The 23,107-nt window shown below is 31.3% G+C and overlaps 3 protein-coding genes and 1 non-coding gene across 4 annotated transcripts; 1 reads left to right on the top strand and 3 right to left on the bottom strand.

Annotated features, from left to right (window-relative positions):
• Positions 1–635: 635 nt before the first annotated feature.
• LOC123919883 (pheophorbide a oxygenase, chloroplastic) lies at positions 636–5,051 on the bottom strand. Its single transcript, XM_045971901.1, has 7 exons — positions 4,244–5,051; positions 3,614–3,849; positions 3,271–3,397; positions 2,580–2,716; positions 1,589–1,748; positions 1,172–1,444; positions 636–1,061 (listed from the first exon to the last, which is right to left on the bottom strand). The coding sequence occupies exons 1-7, from the start codon at positions 4,673–4,675 to the stop codon at positions 807–809; spliced, it is 1,620 nt and encodes a 539-aa protein (XP_045827857.1). The 5' UTR covers positions 4,676–5,051; the 3' UTR covers positions 636–806.
• A 5,904-nt stretch (positions 5,052–10,955) lies between these two features.
• Positions 10,956–14,436, top strand: LOC123919884 (50S ribosomal protein L9, chloroplastic). Its single transcript, XM_045971902.1, has 6 exons — positions 10,956–11,198; positions 11,312–11,439; positions 12,561–12,606; positions 12,739–12,836; positions 12,921–12,968; positions 13,979–14,436. Exons 1-6 carry the CDS (start codon positions 11,055–11,057, stop codon positions 14,097–14,099), a joined length of 585 nt encoding a protein of 194 aa, XP_045827858.1. The 5' UTR covers positions 10,956–11,054; the 3' UTR covers positions 14,100–14,436.
• A 315-nt stretch (positions 14,437–14,751) lies between these two features.
• Positions 14,752–14,824, bottom strand: TRNAV-UAC. The gene has a single exon. It is a non-coding gene; the product is annotated as a tRNA-Val (tRNA).
• Positions 14,825–20,223: 5,399 nt separating this feature from the next.
• LOC123919885 (zinc finger protein ZAT5) lies at positions 20,224–21,480 on the bottom strand. Its single transcript, XM_045971904.1, has one exon. The coding sequence runs from the start codon at positions 21,319–21,321 to the stop codon at positions 20,419–20,421; it is 903 nt and encodes a 300-aa protein (XP_045827860.1). The 5' UTR covers positions 21,322–21,480; the 3' UTR covers positions 20,224–20,418.
• Between the last annotated feature and the right edge of the window lie 1,627 nt (positions 21,481–23,107).

Genomic DNA, 23,107 nt, shown 5'->3' on the forward strand with positions numbered 1-23,107 from the left:
GATATGGTAGCAGGATTGCCTAGAATTCAGATGTCAGACAAAATTTGTGATGGTTGCTTGGTAGGCAAACAAGCCAGAAATGCATTCACAAAATCTTTGCCATTGAGTTCAGATCAGCGACCTTGACAATTGGAGTAGTAAATTGGGAGAAATTAAAATTTGGTAGTTCGCACTAGTTTAGGCCACAACTTGCATGTTAAATATATCATCATCATTAAGCCTTTAATGTGTGATCCATCGTAAAAAGGACACGAGTTAACTATATATATGACAATCTTTTTATTCTTTTCACCGATTCTTTAGTTGCATTCAAAGGCTTTTCTGGTAGAGGAAAAACACCATACATACAGTTCTTTCTTTTCGACTACAGTAGTCCCATCATCTGTAGTAAAACAAAGAACAAAAAGAAAACATCATCATCAAAAAAATAAAAATTTAAATGACGTTTTAATTTCTATTTTCATTTTTTAACTGAAAATTGAATTTTAATCCCGGTTTCTAAATTCAAAATTTAGCCCTCTTATCTTATATATTCTTCGGGATTTTAAGCCCCTCACCAAAGTTGACTCATATTTGGCTGACATAAAAGTGTTGATGTGGCTCATTCAATTCAAACTAAAGAAATAAAATAAAAAGAAAATAACAAACTTGGTTGAATAACTACAAACTCAAAATTAGTCCTCTGTTGATGAAAATGAAAATATATACACATATTAACAGACACGTTGTAATGGTATTAGTCCTCAGCTCTATCATTTACAATTAACAACTAGTCATAAAACCATTGGGGGTAATAATGTATGTGTTCAATCGATTTCAGCGTGCACATAATCGACGAATACAAAATTCTTTTCTAGTCGGTTTATGGCAAAAGCTAAGGCTGCGCTGACAACCGCGAGTCCGGCCAAAATTGCACGCAGCTGAATATCTGATGGAATCCCAGAAGTCGCGCAAAACACAACTGTTGCACCGATCAGGATTTTCTGCCATGTTTTGAATCCCTCATACGCTCCTTTACAAGATGAACACTTTAGTGTGTGCTGTTCAAATCTATCCAACATCTACAAGATAACAAAAATACAAACGATCATCAAAGTTGTGTTTTATTCTTGGTTTTGTAGACAATGGAAAAGGGTTAATAATGAAGTAACTTGATTGAATTAATCTATACCTGACGTTTTGATAGTACGGTTGAAGGCAATGGCTGGCTGCTCTTGCTGAACCATTCAGGTTCGCCATTTCCGTGTCGTCTCAGCCAATTTCTAAATGCCAACACAAAACGATCAGCTTGTGTTGGCGTGAAGGTGAGGCTTGTGTACTGTTTGTTAATGTCGCCGCCTTGTTCGGTTTCTGCAAGAAATATTTTCTCTTGACCTTGAAGGACAATCATGTCTCCATCATATACCTTGTTTGAAGTCCAATGTTCATACCATCTAGGAACCACCTGAGACATGAATACGAAAAAATCGTTAGGAATTCTTGTTCCTGGAAACATTTTAGATAAACCAGTGAAAGACCATAGAATGGAATGTTCGTGTGGTTTGATCGAAAAGAACCAAAACGAAAGCATTTAATATAAGAATCTTACTTTCCACCATTCAGGACCTGGAACTGTGAACTGGAAGAAATTTCGAGCACTGCAAACAATGGAGCGAGTCTTACCGGGTGCCATGGGGACGTTGAAGGAACATATCCATATTACCCATTTCTGGTCACCAACTATTGGGAGCTTGGTATCAATCTCAACCCTGAAATTTATTTTATTGACGGTATAAGTAACAGTCATTTGAAATTCATATTGAAATATAGCGTATAAACAGGACACAATCAATCGTATGCCGGTATGAGCTCAACATCAACTCTAGGTATCAATATACACTCTTAAATTGATTCTGATGATTCATGCATTATCCAAAGAAAGAATCACACAACTGATCTGAGAATCCTTTCCAAGCACTAAGAAACTATGTAGTAAAATTACGATAACTTAGCCATACATGTCGGTATGATTAGAAAGAAGTTAAAACATTTTCAACTTTCACGGTGAGAAAGAAACAAATAAGTGATATTGTGTAAACTGTACACATTGATTGAATGATTGTATGATGCTGCAATCATCCTTACATCGAGGAAGCTTAAAACTTGGCATTTTCATTTCACACGTGTGAGAGACAAGGCACTCATGATCAATCATAATTACCTTCACATAATTGACATATGCTCACTAAAATGGACATCCTACAAAGACAACGTGCCCACAAGTACCACCGTTTTCCCTTAAAAATGGACATGGTTCTTTTTTGGCCATGAACAAATACATAATTCATATAGACGCTTTTCATCATTAATAATAGTACTCTCTCTGGTCTCATATATAAGCAAAGATTCTTTTTTCGGGTTCATTGAATAACTGATGTATCTGGTTCATATTATGGACCAGATACATCAGTTATTCAATGAACCTGAAAAGAATACTTGTTTATATACAAGACTGGAGGGAGTATTAAATAATGTACATGAGAAAACAAAAGCTAGAAATCATATAGAAATGTATTTAAATGCAAAGGCCAGCGACTTACTTGTTGATGTAATAACATGGTGCAACAAATTTGGAACTGATCCGTGGATTCCCTTCATTAGCTCCTGAAAATCCCCATGAACCACGTGAATCCATCTTGAATGGAAGAGGCTTGGCTCTATCTCTCCTTCCTGTAACCTATGGATTAGAGATCATATTTATGTTAGTTATTTCGATAACACCAACCAACAATACTTAATAATCTCAACTTTTTGCAACTTAATGTTAGTAGAGTTTGCATCATGCAGTCCTTGGTATATGATTTCTTTCAATTTTCGTTCTACTTAGACTAAAATATTTAATGACACCATTTTCTATATATTTTTTGCTTAGAGAATGACCTGAGATCATGACTAAAAACAATGAAATGTGGTAATGAAGCTAACGATTTATTAGCTTTTTTCTGTTTTTAAGTTCCATTTTTCGGTTTTTAATCTTCTTCCACATGTAACTACAAGCAACTAGCTACTTAATTAGAATATTATTATTATTGAATTAAGATATATAAAATGATACAAATCAAAAGGCTCTCTCTGAACATTTTGTGGACCATATCAGCATCAATTAGTATATTTAATTTAACAAATTCCACTTGCAACAGTATCAGAATAAAATATTATCACAAAGCAACACTGTTTGAATATAAAATAATCTAGACACCTAAAAGTCAAGTTGAAATATATCATTAGTACCTTGTGATGAGCAAAATCAATGTGAGAAGGATCAGAGACATTCTCCATGAGAGTATCGTAGCCATAGAACAGATCACGCTGAATGTTCACCGTTGCAAACTCGGGTTTTACAAAATCATCAGGCAACCTAACACACACAATTTACCAAACAGGTCAATAAAGGTACACAACAAGCACTCTTTAATATAATATAAAGCTTTTAAGTGGCCAATCACAACAAATTTTTAAGAAACCATCGTAATTAGGGCATTCAGCACGAAATATTCCCGTTAATTTTGATCATTTGAACCTGTTATGAATATACTATAAGTTAGACTAAAGACATGATTAAACTAATCATTACAATGGAGGTTTGGATGCATTTGCTTTCTCCCAACCATTCTCATCAGGCCAAACAAAGAGCAACCCTTGAGACACCAAGGTAGGAAACCTAGTAGCACAAGCTCTAGGAGACCCAATAGCACGCGCCTCGGGACCTTCCGGTGAAGCCTGAGGAATCACAACACAACTTCCACGTCCATCAAAAGACCACCCATGATAAGAACACTGCAAGTTTCCAACCTCATCTATCCTTCCTTCCTGTAAAAACCAAACAAATCCTCAATATCAGTTTGAATCAACTTATTTGAACTTATTTACTTAGATAAACACTTTAGAAAATGTTTCGAAGAGCTCGCGAAAATAGCTTATGACATCTCTATAAGCTGATTTTCATAAGCTCTTCAATATAGCTTATTTGTTTAACCCTCTAGTTCTTGGGGGAAGGGGTCCGGTAATCCAAAGTTCGGCTGCAAGGTAAGTAAAATTTGGCCAAAAATTGTTTCTACCAAAAATCGGAGTCCAATTACTTGGTTGCTTATGAAAATAACTTTATTTTATCTTTTGTTATAAAAATAGCTTATATTAAACAAATAAGTGATTATATTATAAATGCTTAATTAAGCTGTTATTCAACAACAAAAATTACACTTACAGATAAAGGGGCAAGACGGTGAGGACATTTATCATCAAAAGCAACCCATTGAGAATTGGAATTATCAAACCAAAGAACAATTTCACGACCCAGAAGCTGAAACGGTGTAGGCAAGCTAGGATCCAGATCTTCGATTAACGAAACTGGGTACCAATGATCTCTCCACGAAAACTTCGATGATGAACTCTCATCATCAAATTCTTCATCAATTTCGTTCCTTTCAGCTTCTGGGGATTGATTTGGTTCAGTTTTTGTGGGTGGTGCTGCAACGCTTCTAACTGTTAATGAAAAGTTTTTTCTGTTTCTGGGTCGTGTTTGTTTTGTCAAAAATTGTGACTTTTTTGTGAAAGATGAAAAGATAATGGGATTTGGAGATTTGTTTCTTGATGATGATAAAAGTGTTGCTGTTGTTGCTAAAGCTGAGAGTGCCATTAATGGCTTTTTTTTTTTATTGTTTGGGGTTTTGAGTTGTTAAATGTGGAAGAAGTTTATATAAAGATTCAATTATTCAAAGAAAATGTAAGAAAAAAACATGAATTGTTTGAGTCGTGCAAGTTTCAAATGTTTCTGATGTCTTTCTTTTCGGTTTTGAGACAAATGTTTGTTCAGCAGTGTCACTGTCGGATCAGTTTTTTTCCTTAGTCTGTTTTATCAGTTCAATGAATCAATTACGGTGGTTAATGTTAATTGAGAGGTTAAACTCCTAATCCCTCCCGCCTTAATTATCTCATCACTACCGGACAGACATATCTAAATAAGCAATATATAAAGAAAAATAATAATAATCTAGTCGTTAAAAATCTCCCTTTTAAGTTGAATAAGTGAAATGTTTGGAATTTAAACTCTACTTTTAAGGATAAATATGTTATTAGAACGTGTGCATTACACTTTTTTTTTTACTAAAAATAAATGATATTCATTCGTTCAAATTGATAGATTATATCGATATAATACAAATTTAAATTCACTAAAAACAAAAAGGATGAATATGCGAACAAACTCGCAACATCAATGTTAATAGCATAAAACGACAAATTATATAAACTTATGAAGATGACAATATTGAAGTGTCTGGAAAGTTCATGCCTCCAGATTTGTAGCGTTGATGACACAAAAGTCACATTGAATGGATTTGCACTTGATCGGAACTAATCCTTCAACCTGAAACAAACGAACACCGCACGGGACAACAAAATACACCTCACAAAAGACGGGACATCAAAAATACACAATAAGTGAAAATCACACTTATTTAATATAACGAGAAAGAAAAAATAATTTGAAAGGGTGATTTCAAGTATTGATCAAATCATGAGTCTTTAATAAACTAAGAAGAAACTTATACTATAATATTTAACTAATATTTAACTAACGAGAAAGAAATAACCATTTGAAGGGTGCATCAACTTTTTATTATTATTAAATACAAAAAATTTATACTATAGGCTTAATTAGTAAAATGGTCCCTTAAAGATATTTTTGGTTTCAGATTCGTTCCTTAAAAAAAAAGTCTGAATAGGTCACTTAAAGAAGAAAAAAAAAGGTCTGAATAGGTCCTTAAAGACATATCCGTTAATCAGTTTGGTCCTATTCGAACCTTTTTTAGGGACCAAACTGATTAACGGATATGTCTTTAAGGGACCTATTCGGACCTTTTTTTCTTTAAGGGACCTATTCAGGCCATTTTTTCTTTAAGGGATCAATGTGAAACCAAAAATATTTTTAAAGGATCATCTTACTAATTAAGCCTACTATTTAGTATCTTTAATATGTCTTTTTAGATTATACATTACTAGCATTTTTTTAAAAGTACTTGTTCGAGGAGCATTTATAGTTGTTAACTACAAAGTCGGTATAAATACTCTTTAAATTAGATGTGTCATGGTGTTAAACGTGTGTCGGAGTTTTATATCGATCGATATCAACACTTATAATTACATTAAACTATATCATTTTATTAAATTATTATCGGTGTTGATATATCAATGTTTATGTCATGTCGGATGTTTGCCTCTATTTTTGTGGTTGATTTGTTAATCAAGGTCCTCCAAACTTAAAAGCGTGGAATTATAGGTAACACTAGGAAATTCATTGCAAACAATTTGTGAAATTAATCAAATTATTGTCAAAGTTGGTAGTAGTAGTAGTATTAGTATTTAGTAGTAATGTTTGACACTGTACTAATTTGGCGACAAATGTTCCCATGTATTTTTGTTTTCTGATGAAAATTAAAAACGAAATATTAGTGTGGCGCAACAATGGACGTCCACAAGTTTGAAGCGTATTCAAAGGTTGATGTAGCTACTGCCAAGTAGCACATACGTTTTTAGTGCTGGACCAGGGGTTGGAAGTTCGAGTATTTTCTTTTCCCAACAAACAAAGACTTCTAGAATCTTTGATGGTTATTTTCATGACAAACGGTGGGAAATGAGAAAGAACGAATCAAACTATGGCTGGTAATGTCTTATATATGATCCCAAACAAAAATCGATTTTTTTCTCCCAGTAACCCACTTTTTTCCTTTATTTTCATAATACCCCGTTTTCAAAATAATTATGGTAATGCTCATGTTCTAGACAAAAAGTGTTGCTGTGCAGATGCATATGGTGGAAATCAGAGTCACGCCATGCAGGCAGGATGGCGGAACTCGGTGTCACGCCATGTGCATGTGGATGGCGGAAATCAGAGTTCCACCATGTGCATGTGGATGGCGGAACTGCCAGTCATCCCATGCTAGGGAGATGGCGGAACTGACAGTGATGTCATTGATTGTTGGCACACGCTGCTTCTGCATGGGGAACCAGTTTTGGTTTTTTTTTTTTATTCAATTATCATATCATTCTATAAATATTACACTCTACACTTTCATTTTTCACTTACTAACTTCATCTTCTTCATTTTAATTGTGCTCATTGACTTTTTACACTGTTTATTTTATAAGAAATGATATTTTCTTCCAATGTTCGTGACAACTATTTATCATCAACACCTCTGTTTTCTATGAAATTTGAAGGCCGCCAAGAACATTTTAAATTAGCGATTGACAAATTGAGTTCTCTTTCTGCTTTAAAGAGTAAGATTTAAGAAATGTTCTCGTTAAAAAACAATGAACATATAGAAATCGAGCATATGGCCTATTTAAATTCATGCACGGACATCACAAGTGACTCTCTCGAAGCTACAATGACAAAATGTTGATACAAATTGAATGGTGATTTGGAAGTGCAATTGATGTTTTTCTTTGTTGAAAATGAAAAAGGACCACATCGTTTGTACGCGACCTTAAAAAAAAATTGGTTAAGTTGTTGTATGTGGTTTATTTTTTATATTATGTCATTTTTTTATGTTTTATGTTTGTATAATTTTATTAATGATGTAATCCTAAATTTACCAATTTAATTTTATTTCCTGATTTCGTATGAATGTGGAAAATAATATGTGTGTTTTGTTGCGAAATTTAAAATATAATATTAATATATTGATATTAATAATAGAAACACGTACAACAACATAACTCTACCCTACAACAACAACCATTTACCCAACATTCGATGTCGATGTCATATAGTGAATCCGATTATGTGACCCCATATTCACAAACGCGGAATTTCTTTGACTTTGACCACGCCAACTTCGAATCACCGGGAACTCAACGTTTCAATGAGAATTTCATAAATCTTTACCAATCCGGTGAATCTACACAACCCCAACCAACCCAACAAATCCCTCAAGAATTCACATGGGCACAATTATCGGGTGAATATTTAAACTCAACGTGGTCTCAAGGTCAAGGTTCGACGTCGGCTCCGGTTGAACCCGCCTCTCCAGCAACACAAGCTATAAATTTTCTTAGAGTGAATGAGAATAATCCAGACCAGGACAACGAAGATGTAGAATTATTTGGACTTTGACTTCGTCCTCGTAATCGTCGTCTTTGTGGCACCGGTGGACACATGTAGTTTAAGTATGTATTATTAGTACTATTTTAATAAAGGGTCATGCTAACTAGTGCCTCCGGGGCACTTGTTAAGGAACTAAAAAGGGAAAGAAAAGAAAAAATTGCATCGAAAAAACAAAAATTTAAACTTTTAAGATGTTGACTTCACAAGTTTCAAGATAATAATATTATTTTTAGGTACCTTAACCAGTGCCCCGGGGGCACCGGTTAGCATTTTCCTTTAATAAAATATATTTCACAATGTGTATATTTATTTTAATTTTTTTTATAATAATGTTTTGTGTTATTAATTATTATTATTTTTAATTTTTTTTTAAAAAACGCCACTTTTGGGCACAAAACGTAAAAAAAAAAAAAAATTAATGTTGTTGTCTCCAAACACACGAAAATGAACGGAAAACAAGGCAATCAATGGCATGGCTCTGACTTCCGCCATCAATATGGACATGGCGTGACTGCGAATTCCGCCATCCATATACACATGGCGTGAACCTCGATTCCGCCATCTTCCAGGACCTGCACACGACAGATTTTATCCCCAAACAGGGGTATTGCAGAAATATGTTCGAAAACGGGGGTATGACGGAAATAAAGAAAAAAAGTGGGGGTACAGGGAGAAAAAAATCAGCCCACAATTTTATATGTGAACACATACTCCCTCCATTTTTAATTACAACTAAAAACTCACTTTTCAAATTCATTGAATAATTAATATATTTGATTTATATTATAGTTCAGATACATCAATTATTCAATAAATTCCACGTCAGATAATATTTTTTTTTTAAAAAATGTTATCTGACGTGGAATTTAAAAATAAATATAAATGATTTTTTTCTACGTGTACAAGCCACGTCAGCAGATTTGCACAGTCACATGTCCTGCTGTACATCCAGGGGGCAAAATGAGGGAATCTATTTTTTACAGGGGGTAAACAGAAAAAAAAAGTCAGCACAAGGGAGTAAACAAAAATTTGCTTATTTTGCAGGGGATAAATGATCATTTACCCTTTTATTTATAATTAAAGATATATAAAGGACGATCATACTATGACTATCATAACAAATACTAATAGACAACACAAGATTTGAGTTTTGTAAAAGTATCATAAACTAGTTGATGAGATGATACCTGATAAGTTAGTTGATAGTGGATAAACTAATAAAATAATTTAGAAGTGTTTGATAGACTTAATAGTCGAACTAATTAAGAAAATACTTCAACGGTTAGATTACAAAATTATGACTCAAGTTGTATATCATTGTACAATTGTACATATATATGAGTATTCAAGAGTTGATAGTGGTTAAGATTGTTAAGCGACAAAAGAATATGGTTGTTCATACAATTGCTAGTTGTAATATATTAAAGATGGTACCTCATTGTATTACTACTTTATTGCATAATGAAATAATATGATTTGTTGGTTGTAAAAAAAAGTTATAAAGAATGATGAACACTATTTATATTTTTTTATTCAAGTGAAATGATCATTTTATAATTATTTTTAATTGAATTTGACTTCGGCACCTTTATAATCATAAGGGTAATTAATCTGTTACCATTGAGCTAAACATTTCAACATCTCACAAAGCACTTATTTCTATTAGAAGATGAGAGTATACCATTCAAAATTTTTGCTTAGGGTATGTATTAAATTCATTAACTTTTTTTTTTAACCACAATATCAGGCACACTGAACCACCTAATATATGGTTCAGGAGTCGGTTTTTCACCACCAGTATATTTTTTTTGGTCATTAACATTTTGGGTAAATGACTGTTTACTCTCTTGTAAAATTAGGGATTTTTCGTTTACCCCCTGTGTAATTTTTTTTCTGTTTACCACCCTACAATGTGAAAATTTTCTAATTTTTCCCTCTATATGAACAACTGGGCATCTGATTGTGCATCTTTGCTTATGTGGCATGCACACGTGGAAATACATTAAATTACATTTTTTTTTAAAATCCACGTCAGTTAATAAATTATTTTTTTTAAAAAAAATTCTTTTTAAATAAAAATTCTTAAAACTTTATTAATATTTTTTGACTGTCAAAAAGAATAATACTTTTTTTCAAAAAATAATAATTTTTATTTATAATAAAAATCTCTTAAGACTTTATTGTTATGTTTTTTTTAATATCCAAAAAATAATAATTTTATTTATAAAGAAAAACTCTTAAAACTTTATTATTATGTTTTTTTTTTAAAAAAAAAAATAGACTGTTAAAAAAAAATAATACTAAAGTTTTATGAATTTGTAAAAATAATAAAAAAAATAAGTTTATTATTTTTTAAATTTATTAGTTAAAATTCATTTTAAATTTAATTTTATTATTTCTTAAAATTCTTAAAAAATTATTAAAAAAAGAATAATAAAGTTTTAAGTATTTTGTTTTTTTAAAAAATTATTATTTTTTGAATTTTTTTTGGCAGTAAAAAAAAGTTTTAAGAATATGTTTTTTATTATTCTTTTAAAAAAATATTAACTGACGTGACTTTTTAAAAAATAAATATAAATTAAATGTATTTCCACATGTGCATGCCACATTAGCAAAGATGCACGGTCAGATTCTCCGTTGTCCACCTAGGGGACAAAATGAGAGAATCTGCACATTATAGGGGTTAAACAGAAAAAAAATTCATGCAATGGATAAACTAAAAATCTCTAATTTTGCAGGAGTGTAAATAGACATTTACCCTTTATTTTATTTTTTTGGTACATAGTAAAACATTTTATTTATTTTTACATATATCTATTAATTATTTTATGATGTCGCTCAGGTAACAGTGGAGAAAAGATAAGAGCAAAAACAGAACGCATTTTGGGTGGTGAGTTTTCAAAACAACAATGGCATCATCAACATTATCTTCTCTCTCTTCACTACCATTGCAACACACTTTCACCTCTAACTTCAAAACTTCTTCTCAATTTCCCAACAAAACTTCACCTTTTATCATTTTCGCTCAACAGAAAATAAAGAAAACTCGAAAGGTTAGTTAGTTACATCATAAATCAAACACTGTTTTTTTTCCGCTGTTGTGACATGTTTATATTTATGATTTATATTAAGTTTTTTTGTTTTTGTTGGTATTTTTTGAAATTAGATAATTTTGAAGGAAGATATTGTTAATATTGGAAAGAAAGGGGACCTTCTTAATGTAAGGGCTGGTTTTTTCAGAAATTTTCTGTTTCCAAGTGGCAAAGCTGAGATTGTAACTCCTGCTATACTCAAGTAATGTTCCAATTTTTATACCATATTTGAATTCCATAAGATTTTGGAAATTTTAATTTACATCGGCAGACACAGACACGACATTGACACTGACACATTAATATAAAAAAAATGGAAGTGATTGTGCCGGTATTAGATACAACACGCCTTAAATCCGAGTGCTACATAGGTTACTAGTGACAATGAAGGGTATAACCACATGTGTAAGTGTTGTGTTGGTGTCAGATACCAGACACGCCTTCAATTTGAAGTGTCTGTGTTATATAGGTTACTAATACTGGTGACCATGAAGGGTTATAGGTTATTGCAGTATCTTGGAGAATAAACTGTCAACAAACACAAAAGTCTCTTAAGTGTTTTTAATTAGAATAATACATTAGGCCTATGTAGCATTGACACTTTAGATTGAAGGGGTATAGGTTACTTCGAATAAGTTACTAGACTTATATTCACTAATAAGTGGGCGAGCGTCTTCCCATTGGGATTGGTCCGTTTGTATGTTGGGTTAGGACTAGAAATGTTGGAAATGTGGGGTTTGAAGCCCTCTGCGGTTACTGGTATGGTCAGGGGTAACTTGTAATCTGAAACGTACTATTTTTTTTTTGTATTAATCCTCTGGTTCCTAGGAAAAGGGGGCTCCGGTAATCCAGAGTTCGGCCGTGAGGTAAGTAAAGTTCGGCCAAGAATTGTTCCCACCAGGAATCAAACATCTGTTCTTCCGAACGATTCGTCCTAGGAGGAGCTCATTAACCACTCGAGCCCAATGTCTTGGTTTGAAACGTAGTAATTAAGCACTGCATAATTGAAAAATACTAGTATTCTATACCCTTAAAAGTTGCATAATTGAAAAATACAACAACCACGCTGTTATTGGTAACATAAGCACAATTAGCCGGACCCCATAATCCATCGTTTATGTTCTTTTGTCCGTTTATTTATCTGTTTTCTTCGGAGCTGGGTATGTTGTTCTAACAATAGGTCATTGCAATATCATCAAGAGTAAACTTTGTCAGGAAAACATAAAATCCTTTAAGTTTTTAATTAGAATAATACATTAAGCATTACATTAAGATAAAACATGTTTGTCATAGTTTTGACTTGTGTATCCCTTGGATTGCCAGGGAAATGAAGATAGAGGAAGAAAGAATTGAGGCTGAGAAACTACGGGTAACTTTTCATTGTCTCGGCATTATTTCTTTAGGCTTCTGGTAATATGCAGTGAAAATTTAGTGAGAGTTCAAGAGGAAAATAATGCTAATATTTTCTACTATAACACTATCTAAGTTTACATTTCTCTAGGTAAAAGAAGAGGCGCAGCAACTTGCTCTACTTTTTGAAACCACGGGAGGTTTCAAGGTTAAGCGTAAAGGTGGTAAAGGAAAACAAATCTTTGGAAGGTAAAATATATTATAACCAATTACAGGATCTCACTTTGTGCCGTATATGTATATGATTGTGTCTAATGATTGCTTTGTGTTTAGTGTTACGGCTCAAGATCTTGTTGACATAATCAAGTCACAGCTTCAAAGGTACCATTCATCTTTCTGGTGTACATAAATCTTTTCTCTTTCAGCATTATAGATCTTCTTTGATTGAGTATTATCCTATAATATCTAGTTTAAAGTTTTTCTTACCTGTGTAAATACGCTTAGTTTCTAAAGTTTGCGACAAAACAAATTTCAGTAAGATATTTTGTTCCGACTTGCAATATGGTTAATGCTCAGATTATTGTTTATTTAGTTCTATGACTTCGGAGCCTTCCAATTACAAGGGAAGTTCATATTTTATTTTTACCAGAATAATGAAATGGTTTTTTTGGGTTGAGTTTTCGATATAACATAAATGGAAGTTAACCAAATTGCTAAAACATTAATAGGATCAACCAGTATCTGAAATTTCATTTAGAGAAATTCCTTTCTTTTCGGACAAAATAAGCATAATGTTTTATGTGATACATTGGTTTAATATGTTAACACTCGATGCACATTTCAGTAATAACTGCACTGTTATTTTTTTCTTTCCTTTTTCCTTATCAATTGATACTATAGCAACATGGTTTTCAGTATCTTACATTACATGTGTGTTGTATCTCGATTCGACACAAAACTGAACCTATTCGATATGAATACCTAGTAAATGTCAATTTTGGACACGAATTCCATCTTAAATCCTGATTCATTATGATGAATTCTTATTCGTTATGATGAATCTAAATTCATTCTAACGAATCACTATTTAAAATTAGTGAAGCAAGCAATTGTTTTGTTAACTTTGTATAGCTAGCCACTTTTCTTTTCTCGTTTGATTTGTGGCTTAAATCTTGAATGAGTTTAAGGTTTCTGCGGATTCATTTGGATGTGTTCAATGTATGCAATTTCTAGACATTTATCCAAAAAATATCTAGAAATTTGGAAGAAATATTAGAAATTCTTCAAATCAAGAACATCTGTTTGATGATTTACATTTCTGCTTCAGTTGGTTTGAGTTCACATGTGATTTCCTTTCAATTGTTCAATGATTTTCTTTGATTCGATTTTAGGGAGGTGGACAAGAGAATTGTTACTCTTCCCGAGATCCGTGAAACGGGAGAATATATTGCAGAGTTAAAACTTCACCCAGAAGTTACAGCGAAAGTGAGGGTCTTTGTTTCAGCTAACTAAGCACTGACATGTTTCAAAGTTGCATATGCTAAATGCACAATTGGGAGCCATCGATTTGCATCACTTCAAGGTGCATAACCATCTTTTGAGTTATGACGATAAATGTTCAAACTTCATTCAAGCTTCACGCAGTAGTCTTGCGACTTTGGCCAAAGGCTCGGACGAGGAAGGACTTGTAATGGATACTTCCCCAAATGTAGACATTGTTGTGATTTTGTTAACATTTTATTTGTTTTTTGTATCCCCTCTTTGAATGTGTATTAAGTTTTCAGGACAATGTAATGTTCTACATTATGATGGTAATAGATTTTTGGAAAGAAAGCATGCTTAAGATTAAGATTGATTACAACAGTGTTTGTTTAAAGTTTAAACGTTCAAAGAGCTTGATCTTTTGTTGAATGAAATGAAGCTTCAAAATGTAGAGAGGCTAAGTAAGATATTTACTTCAGCCATGATGATCCTGGTAAATTTTTGTGTTGTGTTCTTAATTTACATTACAATTATTAATTCAATACATATTTTAGAAAGGGAAAATTCATATCAATATAAAAAAGAAAAAACATAAAATCGTTCTCAATAATTGACAAAAAAAAAAATTGAATGTTTTAAGCAAAGACAAGAAAAAGTAAAAAAAAAAATAAAAAAAATGAATTGTTGCTGCCCAGGATCGAACTGGAGACCTTCAGTGTGTAAGACTGACGTGATAACCACTACACCACAGCAACTGTTTTGTTAACTACAGTTATTGTTAATTATATAACATTAAGTTCTAAGGCTAATTCGTTGATTCAATTATTTTCTTCTAATTTCTTCTAATTAAGCACACTTCTCCATAAAGTGTTTATTAACCGCAAATAGTAGTAGCTTGATATTATTGCTTTTTTTTTTTTTTGATGTTAACAAAATTTATTAATAGATCAAATTCAATAAAATAATAGGTACAATAAATAGGGAACTTCTTCCTTGACATGTCTATGTGACCCTTGAATAAGCGAATTATCATGATTTCGTTTTCACTCTCAAAGCCATTGAACGAAACCCACAATTTTTTGTGAGGTGAATAGAGTTGTACAAAACTTGAGCTTTTGAAGAGCGCGCCTATACCCTAATGGCCATCTTGTGATACGTTAGCATCATTGTTTACTTTAATTTGACCTGATCTAAGTGTAATCCACGCAATAGTGTTACGGTTCTTGTTTTGAAGATGAAACTGATTGTTGTGATTTGGATTGATATATTACTAAAATTTACTCAAAATTTATACATGTGTAGTAGTAACTAAACTACCTACGCCGTACATAACGGGAAATTAAGCTAACCAAACCAAACAAAAGAAGGTAGATTAATTTTAGGTAGCCATATTCTACCAAAGTAACTTACTTAATAATGAATGAATGGTTTGGTTAATTAAGAAATAACACTAAAAAAATATTGTTTCAACAAAATCAAATCAAATAAAAAGAAGGCAAACCAGTAGATCCAAATTTATTCATCCGTCATATTATGCCAAACCCCAAGTGGTAAGTAACTTACTTAATTAATAATGAATGAATTAATGGTTTGGTTAATTATTACATTTGGGTCAACACACTATACTAAGTTACTAACTATAGAGTATATAGAATTAAGCAAGTGAATTAAGAAATTGATTAATGAAATTCATTGATTTAACTCTAGTAACGAAAATGGAATTTAAAAACCGGCCAATGCCTACTACACATTTTATGGGTACAAGAAAGTCACATAGTAAACCAACTCATGCATTTGAGGCATTTGTCTGTCTCTATCAACAAACTGTGAACTAACACACTTCTCGTCCAACCCAAAAGGATAACATAACAACTACACAATATACTATATACTATGATACTTAAGTTTAATAAATTTCCTACTCCACAACTGAATATACCACCCAACGCTTTTCATTTACAACTATCTACCTTAGCTGTGTAGTTAGGAAATATCTACTAAATTTAGAAATATTTCTCTGGATCATCATTGCTGACGAATTTAATTAGTCACGGTGTGAGTTAGTAGTTGATTGAAGTTGATCTGTCAATCTAAATCAAACGAACACCGCAATAAAATAAAAAAGGAAACAAACACCGCACCAATAAATGACAGTTTTCTTGTAGTGAATGTAGTAAAATGAGCGTTAGATTGATGTTGTTAGAACCTCTTTAACATTTATTTTATTAATATACACACATATTATATATTATATCTATAGTGGGTGCAGATAATATGGTACTCATATCTGTCTTGTTGGATAAATATGATATTCATATCCGCTCTATATCCGTGCGGATCGGGTATCCAATAAACGGGTAATATGTGGATTTTGAGGTACCATGAATATTTACATATATCCATGGATAATAATTTTTTAAACAAATTGTGATTTTTGTAAAGAATTTTTATTTTAATTACTTGAAAGTTGTTTATCTTCTTTTAAAGAAACAAGGAAAAAAATTATTAACACATAATAATATTGATACATTTCACTCTCAATTTTAACAACAAAAGTCAACCCATTCATTTTCCTTCTTTTCATCAAAATATAATAATATTCATACATTTCTCTTAAAAAAATAAAATTCATACATTTCATTTTTTATCAAAACAAAGTTCATCACAAAGTTATAAAAACTTATAAGACTCTTTAATATTTGAATTTGATAACTAAGAATATTTATGTAATTTTCTTATTTACTAACGGATACGAATATACGTAGATATGAATACCATAAAATCCGCATTCGTATCCATTAATTAACGGCAAATTGAAATATTCATTTATCTTATTTACAGATCTTCATTAAAATATCCGCTCTGTATGTGTAACGAATTTTATTTGCGAATATATATATATATATATATATATATATATATATATATATATATATATATATATATATATATATATATATATATATTTTTGCCATATTCTCTCTTTTGCTATAATTAGTTGAATTAATTAAAGAAGTTGGACTCCAAAGTCCAAACTACTAAAGTTCTTCCCTTATTCTTTTTCTTCAAAAAAGGACATTGACATCTCAGCAAATATCCCTTGGTTGGCATTCTCTCGTCGTGACTTGTAATTAGGAGACTGTGGCCATTTGGAGTAAGCAAAGTAGCCAACTGAAAACGCTTCATTAGTACGTACAACCCCATAACTTGTTTGACAATTTTTACTATGTTAAGTAAAATTAATCAATTTTTTTTATAATACCGAACCTAAAATTTTAACATTATTCGTTCAACTACATCTTACTAGCAAATTTTTGTATATCTTATTAAGGCAAATTAAGCTTTAGTGGTACTTATTGCTAAGGTTGTTGATAAAAATAATGTTGATATTGTCAAAGTACAACATTGAGTGACAAAGAAATTAAAATAAGGGGCTTTTCTAGAACAAGCAAAGTAGTGCTTTATGATTGTAGTATTTTTTTAGAACAATTAATTTTATAATTAAGACATCAAATTCAAGTGATTTATAAATTCCCTGTAAGACAAATTATTTCAGAAAATTCGAGTTTAATTTCTGGTGGGAATAACCTTTTGTCCACTTTACTTATATTACAGTTAAACTCTAGATTATCGGAACCTTATATTCTCCTGAAAACTAGATAGTTTATGAAAAAGATTACTAATTAATTTTATTAATTTATAGAGGGGGATGATAGGAGGAGGTTACATTACATGACAAAGAGGGAAGCTCCCTCCCCAACTAAACTACACATGTGGTAATGTGAATGAGAAGTGATTTGTTAATTTTCATATAATTCAGCAATTTGTTATGAAGAATTTCGGACACCTCACGCAATGTATATGTGTCCACATGCTTCGCTTACCAGCATTCCCTAAAACGTGCACATAACTAACTTTTAGATAAGTAGTAGTAGTGGCCACTGTAAGTCACTTTAAAGTCTTCCATATCTCTCTCTCTCTCTCTCTCTCTCTCTCTCTCTCTCTCTCTCTCTCTCTCTCTCTCTCTCTCTCTCTCTCTCTCTCTCTCCCTCCCTACATTGCTTACTTAATTTTCATTTGATCTCTCACCCCCATGATACTTTTTTTTTTCTTTGTCTCGTAAGTTTAGCTCATCTGGCAGAGATATTGCATTATATATGCAGGGGCTGGGAACAAGATTCAAACATCGTTCATCCCACTTATCCATTTTAAAGGGTGAAATTTCTAGCCACTAGACTATTTGAACAAAAAAAAGAAAAAAACAAATCTATAGTATACTAACTAGAACTTAAAATTGCATTCTTATATACAGTATTTTCATCGTGAAAAATATGAGTATATTTTATACAATGAACATAAAAATATGAATTTTGCTTATATTTTATTACGGAAGAAGTATATATATATATATATATTTTTTCTACAAGAATTCATTAACTACTTTTATTGAAATAATATGTGTTGTGTTTAAAAAAGAATGTGAACTCTCACAACATATAAGTAAAAATGTTGTTATTGATCTTGTCATTTTCCCTTATCCTTCATTATGTGAACTTTACATAACTAAGGCTTAAATTTTGTAACTATAAAGGAGTAGTAGTACTACGTATGGGTGATGGGTCCAATTCCAAATATTGGACATACCATCGTATAAAGTCCCAAATTAATCAATTATATATGTAGCTTATAAGTATCTTCCTTGGGAGCATCACCTTTGTATGGGCTGGCACAAGACAATCCCTAAGCTAATTATTGATTTCTCATTTTAATAATAAGTATTTATACGTATAAGAAATATAATTAAATCAAATTTGACTTTACATTTTATAAATATATTGAGTTTAGGAACATGCTGAGTGAGAACAAAACATATTGCTAATTATAATTAGGTGAAACTGATTAGTTTAAAAGCTAAAACCAATCATCATAAGAGGTAACGTGGATCTTGAAATATACTAAGATACATTAAATAGTAGCATGATCAGTTACATAGCTAACAATATTAATTGATGGATGTAATGTAACTATAAATACTTTTTTTTTTGTCAAGAATGTAATTATAAATTTTAAAGTGAACAATTTAGTTTATAAGATAAAGTTATTAATCTAAATTATGGATGCAAGAAAAAATTGTTTATATTATTTTATTTAGAACATATTTTTGTAAGTTCTTTTTAAAGGGAAAAAATGTTTTGCGGAGATAGAATATAATATCTTGTTCAAATTTTCGTTTTTTTTTAATGACAAATTTCCATTTGCTACCTCAAACTCATGTTTTTCTCGCTTCTCAATGAATTTTTTCCGCAAAATTTTGAAGCTACAAATTGAAGCGTCTTATTTTCGTGCATTTGAAGGGAACACCGAAATAGTTTCAAATGTATGTCAAGTCCTTTTACATAAATTTAGTTTTGCGCAATCAACTAATCAGTTACATTTACTGCCATATCGTTACATGAATAACTATAATAAAATATTAATTAATAACATTTTTTTTTATCAATATTATCCCTTAGTTCTCAAAAGGAAAACTCACATTACGTTAGCAAAATTCATAAATTGAAAGGATAAATGGTGATAGGTGCATATGGCACAGTTGCTTGCTAATCCTTTATTCTTGTCATTAATGAAAAGAGTTGAAATGGGGTGGCAAGTGTGTGAAAGAAAGAGATCTTTTAGCTTTATTATTATAAAATCAAAAGCACACAAAAAGAACCTAATCCATACATATACACAATTTTTAGTTGTGGTTGTGGTGCTGCCAAACCCTAGCTAACCATAACATCTCCATGACACTACACTCACTCCACCTAGATACCCACACAAACACACTTTGCTCTTAATTGAGTTTGCACATCACTCTCCATTTTTTCCATCAAAGAAAAGTTTAGAAAAAATTAAAATAAATCGTCATTATGAGCATAGTTCAGTTGATATGAATATTGCATATAATAGGTATAAATTTAAGTTTGAACCTAATATCCTATTTATTTACCTTAAAAAATGAATTTCTTACTAGTAAATAACTTGACAAATTTTTTTTATTTGTATGTATTTAAAAATAAAAAAGAAATAAAGATGCTCTATCACTCACTTTTCGTGAATGAAAGGCAAACACCACATACACTAACCACTTACTTACTCAAAGTATACCAACTTGAACAAATTTTTCAGATCATGTATATCAAAATGGAAATGGAAATTATTAATAAACCAAAGAATAATAATCCAAGGAATATTGGATAATTATCAATAATTGTAAATTAAAAATAACGCTATAATCATTCACATTGTTCATCATTAATAACAAATAAATAAAAAAAACTCTTGTTGCAATTAATTCCGCCATTGTTTAATAATGACAACCCACCAAAGCCGGAGCAGCAGACATCACCATAGATTTTTGTGTAGCCGGAAACTGAAACTTTGATTCCCGGAGATCCTCTTCGGGAGCCGGAAGATTAAGATCAAACTGTAGAATATTCTGCGGCCGAACTACTCTCTCCTCCGCGATAGGTGCGTTCGCGGAGGATGTCCTATGTCTCCTCATGTGTCCACCTAATGCTTGTCCAGATGTGAATTCTGATCCACAAATAGAACACTCATGAATCTTACCCTTGTTTCCATTGATAGCTTTCAATCCTTGATTCCCCATTAGAAAAGAAATTGTAGGCCCGCCACGAGGTATCTCGGCTTCTTCAAGCTCATCATGATTCGCAATCAGTTTAACTGACTGCGAATCATGAGATGAGATTGAGGACGGTGGCGATGATGGTAGTTTCTCTTTTTTCTCCTCAGCCATAATTTTAGGCTTTTTGTGACTTGCTCTATGACCACCCAATGCTTGAAAAGAAGGAAAAGTTCTGTTACATGTTTTGCATTCATAAATATACAAACCAGCTTTTGTGGTAGCAGTAGCACCAGCAGTTACAATCTGAGCAATTTTTTTATTTCCATTACTACCCTTTTCCCTTCTGTTGTCGCCGCGGTCGTCATCGTCATCATCATCATGTTGCTTGTGATTTCCTCCTTGAGCAAGGAGAATCAAACAATTAGCCATATCTTCTTCTTCATCATCATCTTCAATCTCATCATCAAAATACCCATTTTCTTCACTAGATGTGATACTAGTAGAAACAACACCACAAGGAGACAAAAGTCTTAACCTCTTAGTGCGTTTTCCTTTGGCAATATGAGTTGCATCTTTCTTAGAAAAATCCATCAGTTTTTGTTCCTCCATAACTAGTTCTCCCATATTAAGATTTATAACTAAAATTAGAACTGTGAGAGAGAGAAAGAGAGAGAGAAACACTGAAAGCAAAAGCAGTTATAACAAGAAAAGAAACAGACACACAAATATGAGTGTTTGTGAGTGAACAAGTTTTATGTGTGAGTGTCTATATTTATATATTTTGGGAGTGAGAGAGAGAATAGAGTGAGTAGTTACTTTATTTTTTTTGTGTGTTAACTTTCTCGTGTTAAGGAAAATGGTCCGGTATTTCAGAGTTTGATCACGAGATAAATAAAGATCGGTTAAATTTTTTTATTTGTGTCCATCATAAGTATCCAGCACACTGGACTGTTTAATCTGGTTCGAGGGTCAGTTCTAGCATCAAGTGGTTCTAGCCTCTTCGTAATCACAGTTATGAAGTATCGAATCGTAATCCTCCCTACCAAATTCAGTGTCAATCACCACTCGACTAATCAAATGTATTGATTAGACTTAGAGGGGAGTTAGAAGCCGTCCTTATAATTTTTGTTATAACAGCTAATTGTGTGACACACACAATTGCGTTTCTTTGTAACATTGGAAGTGTTACTAACAAGAAAAGTTGTTTTGTGAAGCACGCGCCTTTACAATACAATTGTCATTACGCTTTCATCATAACCACACTTTTTAGCTCTCTTTCTGTTTCACTTCTACTTCCACTAGCTAGCTACTAACTATTTTTTCTGTTTTGCTTTTATTATAAAAAAATGAAATATATTATTATAATTCATCAGGTGTGACTTTTATGAAACGAATATTTTATTATTGCTATAAATGAAGTGAAGTTAGATAACTAATAACTAAGTAATTAAACTCAAATAATTATTGAGTTTCATTAATGAAGAATAATTTTTCAGTTGAATAGTTAGATTTTTGTGTAAAATAATTTTTAATGATATTTTATTTATTTTTTATTCGAACTCTATATATCTTTTCATTAAAAACTAAAGGATTAATATTTATAAAAAAGAAATAATAAATTTAGATATAAATTAAAAAAATTATAATAAATAAAAAAATTAAACCTAATAATTAATATAGTATAAATATTTATTAAGGTCATTTGGTTGTCATGATAAAATTGTCACAATAAGAGAGAGATATAAAATGAATTTGATAATCTATAGTAATATTTTATATCTCAATTTAGCAAAAAGAATATAATATATAAGTTAATCGTATCATTTCTTTTTAATTAGATAAATTAATACTTTCACTTAAGTTTAAATTTAGAACCTTAAAGTTGTGTGTAAGAATCTTATTGGTGTTTGCTACTTTGTTTAAGACAAAAAAAAAAAATACGAAGTTAGAAATCAACATCATAAAATTAAAATAATTTTATTTTTATGATTTACCCTAATAAAATACAACTCGGTATAATAAATGATTTCATGAATAAATTCTAAAAAATTGAAATATAGTGTATGGTTGTGTGTATACATTTAAATTATAAATATTAAGTTAAATAATTATAACAATAATAATAGTTTTAAGTTTGTTTTTTTAAAATAACTTAAATTTATCATATGTTATTTTGTCATATTATATAAGGTTATATATATGATTTTGGTCTTTAATTTATAAATGAATTTTAATTTTTAGTCATTAAACAAAAAAATATTCATATTTTATCCTCTATAATATCACATTTCCTTCCTTATAGTCTCTCATTAACCCGATTTTTGTGACATATAGTTCTGCGGATTGGACCACTCCCATGTGTTCATGGGTTGTTTACTTTGCATGGATTAAGGATGATATACATTAGAAA

The sequence above is a fragment of the Trifolium pratense genome, linkage group LG4 (genome assembly GCF_020283565.1).
Source record: "Trifolium pratense cultivar HEN17-A07 linkage group LG4, ARS_RC_1.1, whole genome shotgun sequence".
NCBI lineage: Eukaryota > Viridiplantae > Streptophyta > Magnoliopsida > Fabales > Fabaceae > Trifolium > Trifolium pratense.

What these genes read in the sequence shown, in the direction of transcription:
- LOC123919883 (XM_045971901.1), bottom strand. Translation starts at nt 4,675, where the DNA reads ATGGCACTCTCAGCTTTAGCAACAACAGCAACACTTTTATCATCATCA. An exon ending in CAGGTCCTGAATGGTGGAAA is followed by an intron (nt 1,445 to 1,588) that starts GTAAGATTCTTA and finishes TTCATGTCTCAG; the next exon opens with GTGGTTCCTAGATGGTATGA. An exon ending in CCGTACTATCAAAACGTCAG is followed by an intron (nt 1,062 to 1,171) that starts GTATAGATTAAT and finishes GTTATCTTGTAG; the next exon opens with ATGTTGGATAGATTTGAACA.
- LOC123919884 (XM_045971902.1), top strand. Translation starts at nt 11,055, where the DNA reads ATGGCATCATCAACATTATCTTCTCTCTCTTCACTACCATTGCAACAC. An exon ending in TTGAGGCTGAGAAACTACGG is followed by an intron (nt 12,607 to 12,738) that starts GTAACTTTTCAT and finishes ACATTTCTCTAG; the next exon opens with GTAAAAGAAGAGGCGCAGCA. An exon ending in ATCAAGTCACAGCTTCAAAG is followed by an intron (nt 12,969 to 13,978) that starts GTACCATTCATC and finishes ATTCGATTTTAG; the next exon opens with GGAGGTGGACAAGAGAATTG.
- LOC123919885 (XM_045971904.1), bottom strand. Translation starts at nt 21,321, where the DNA reads ATGGGAGAACTAGTTATGGAGGAACAAAAACTGATGGATTTTTCTAAG.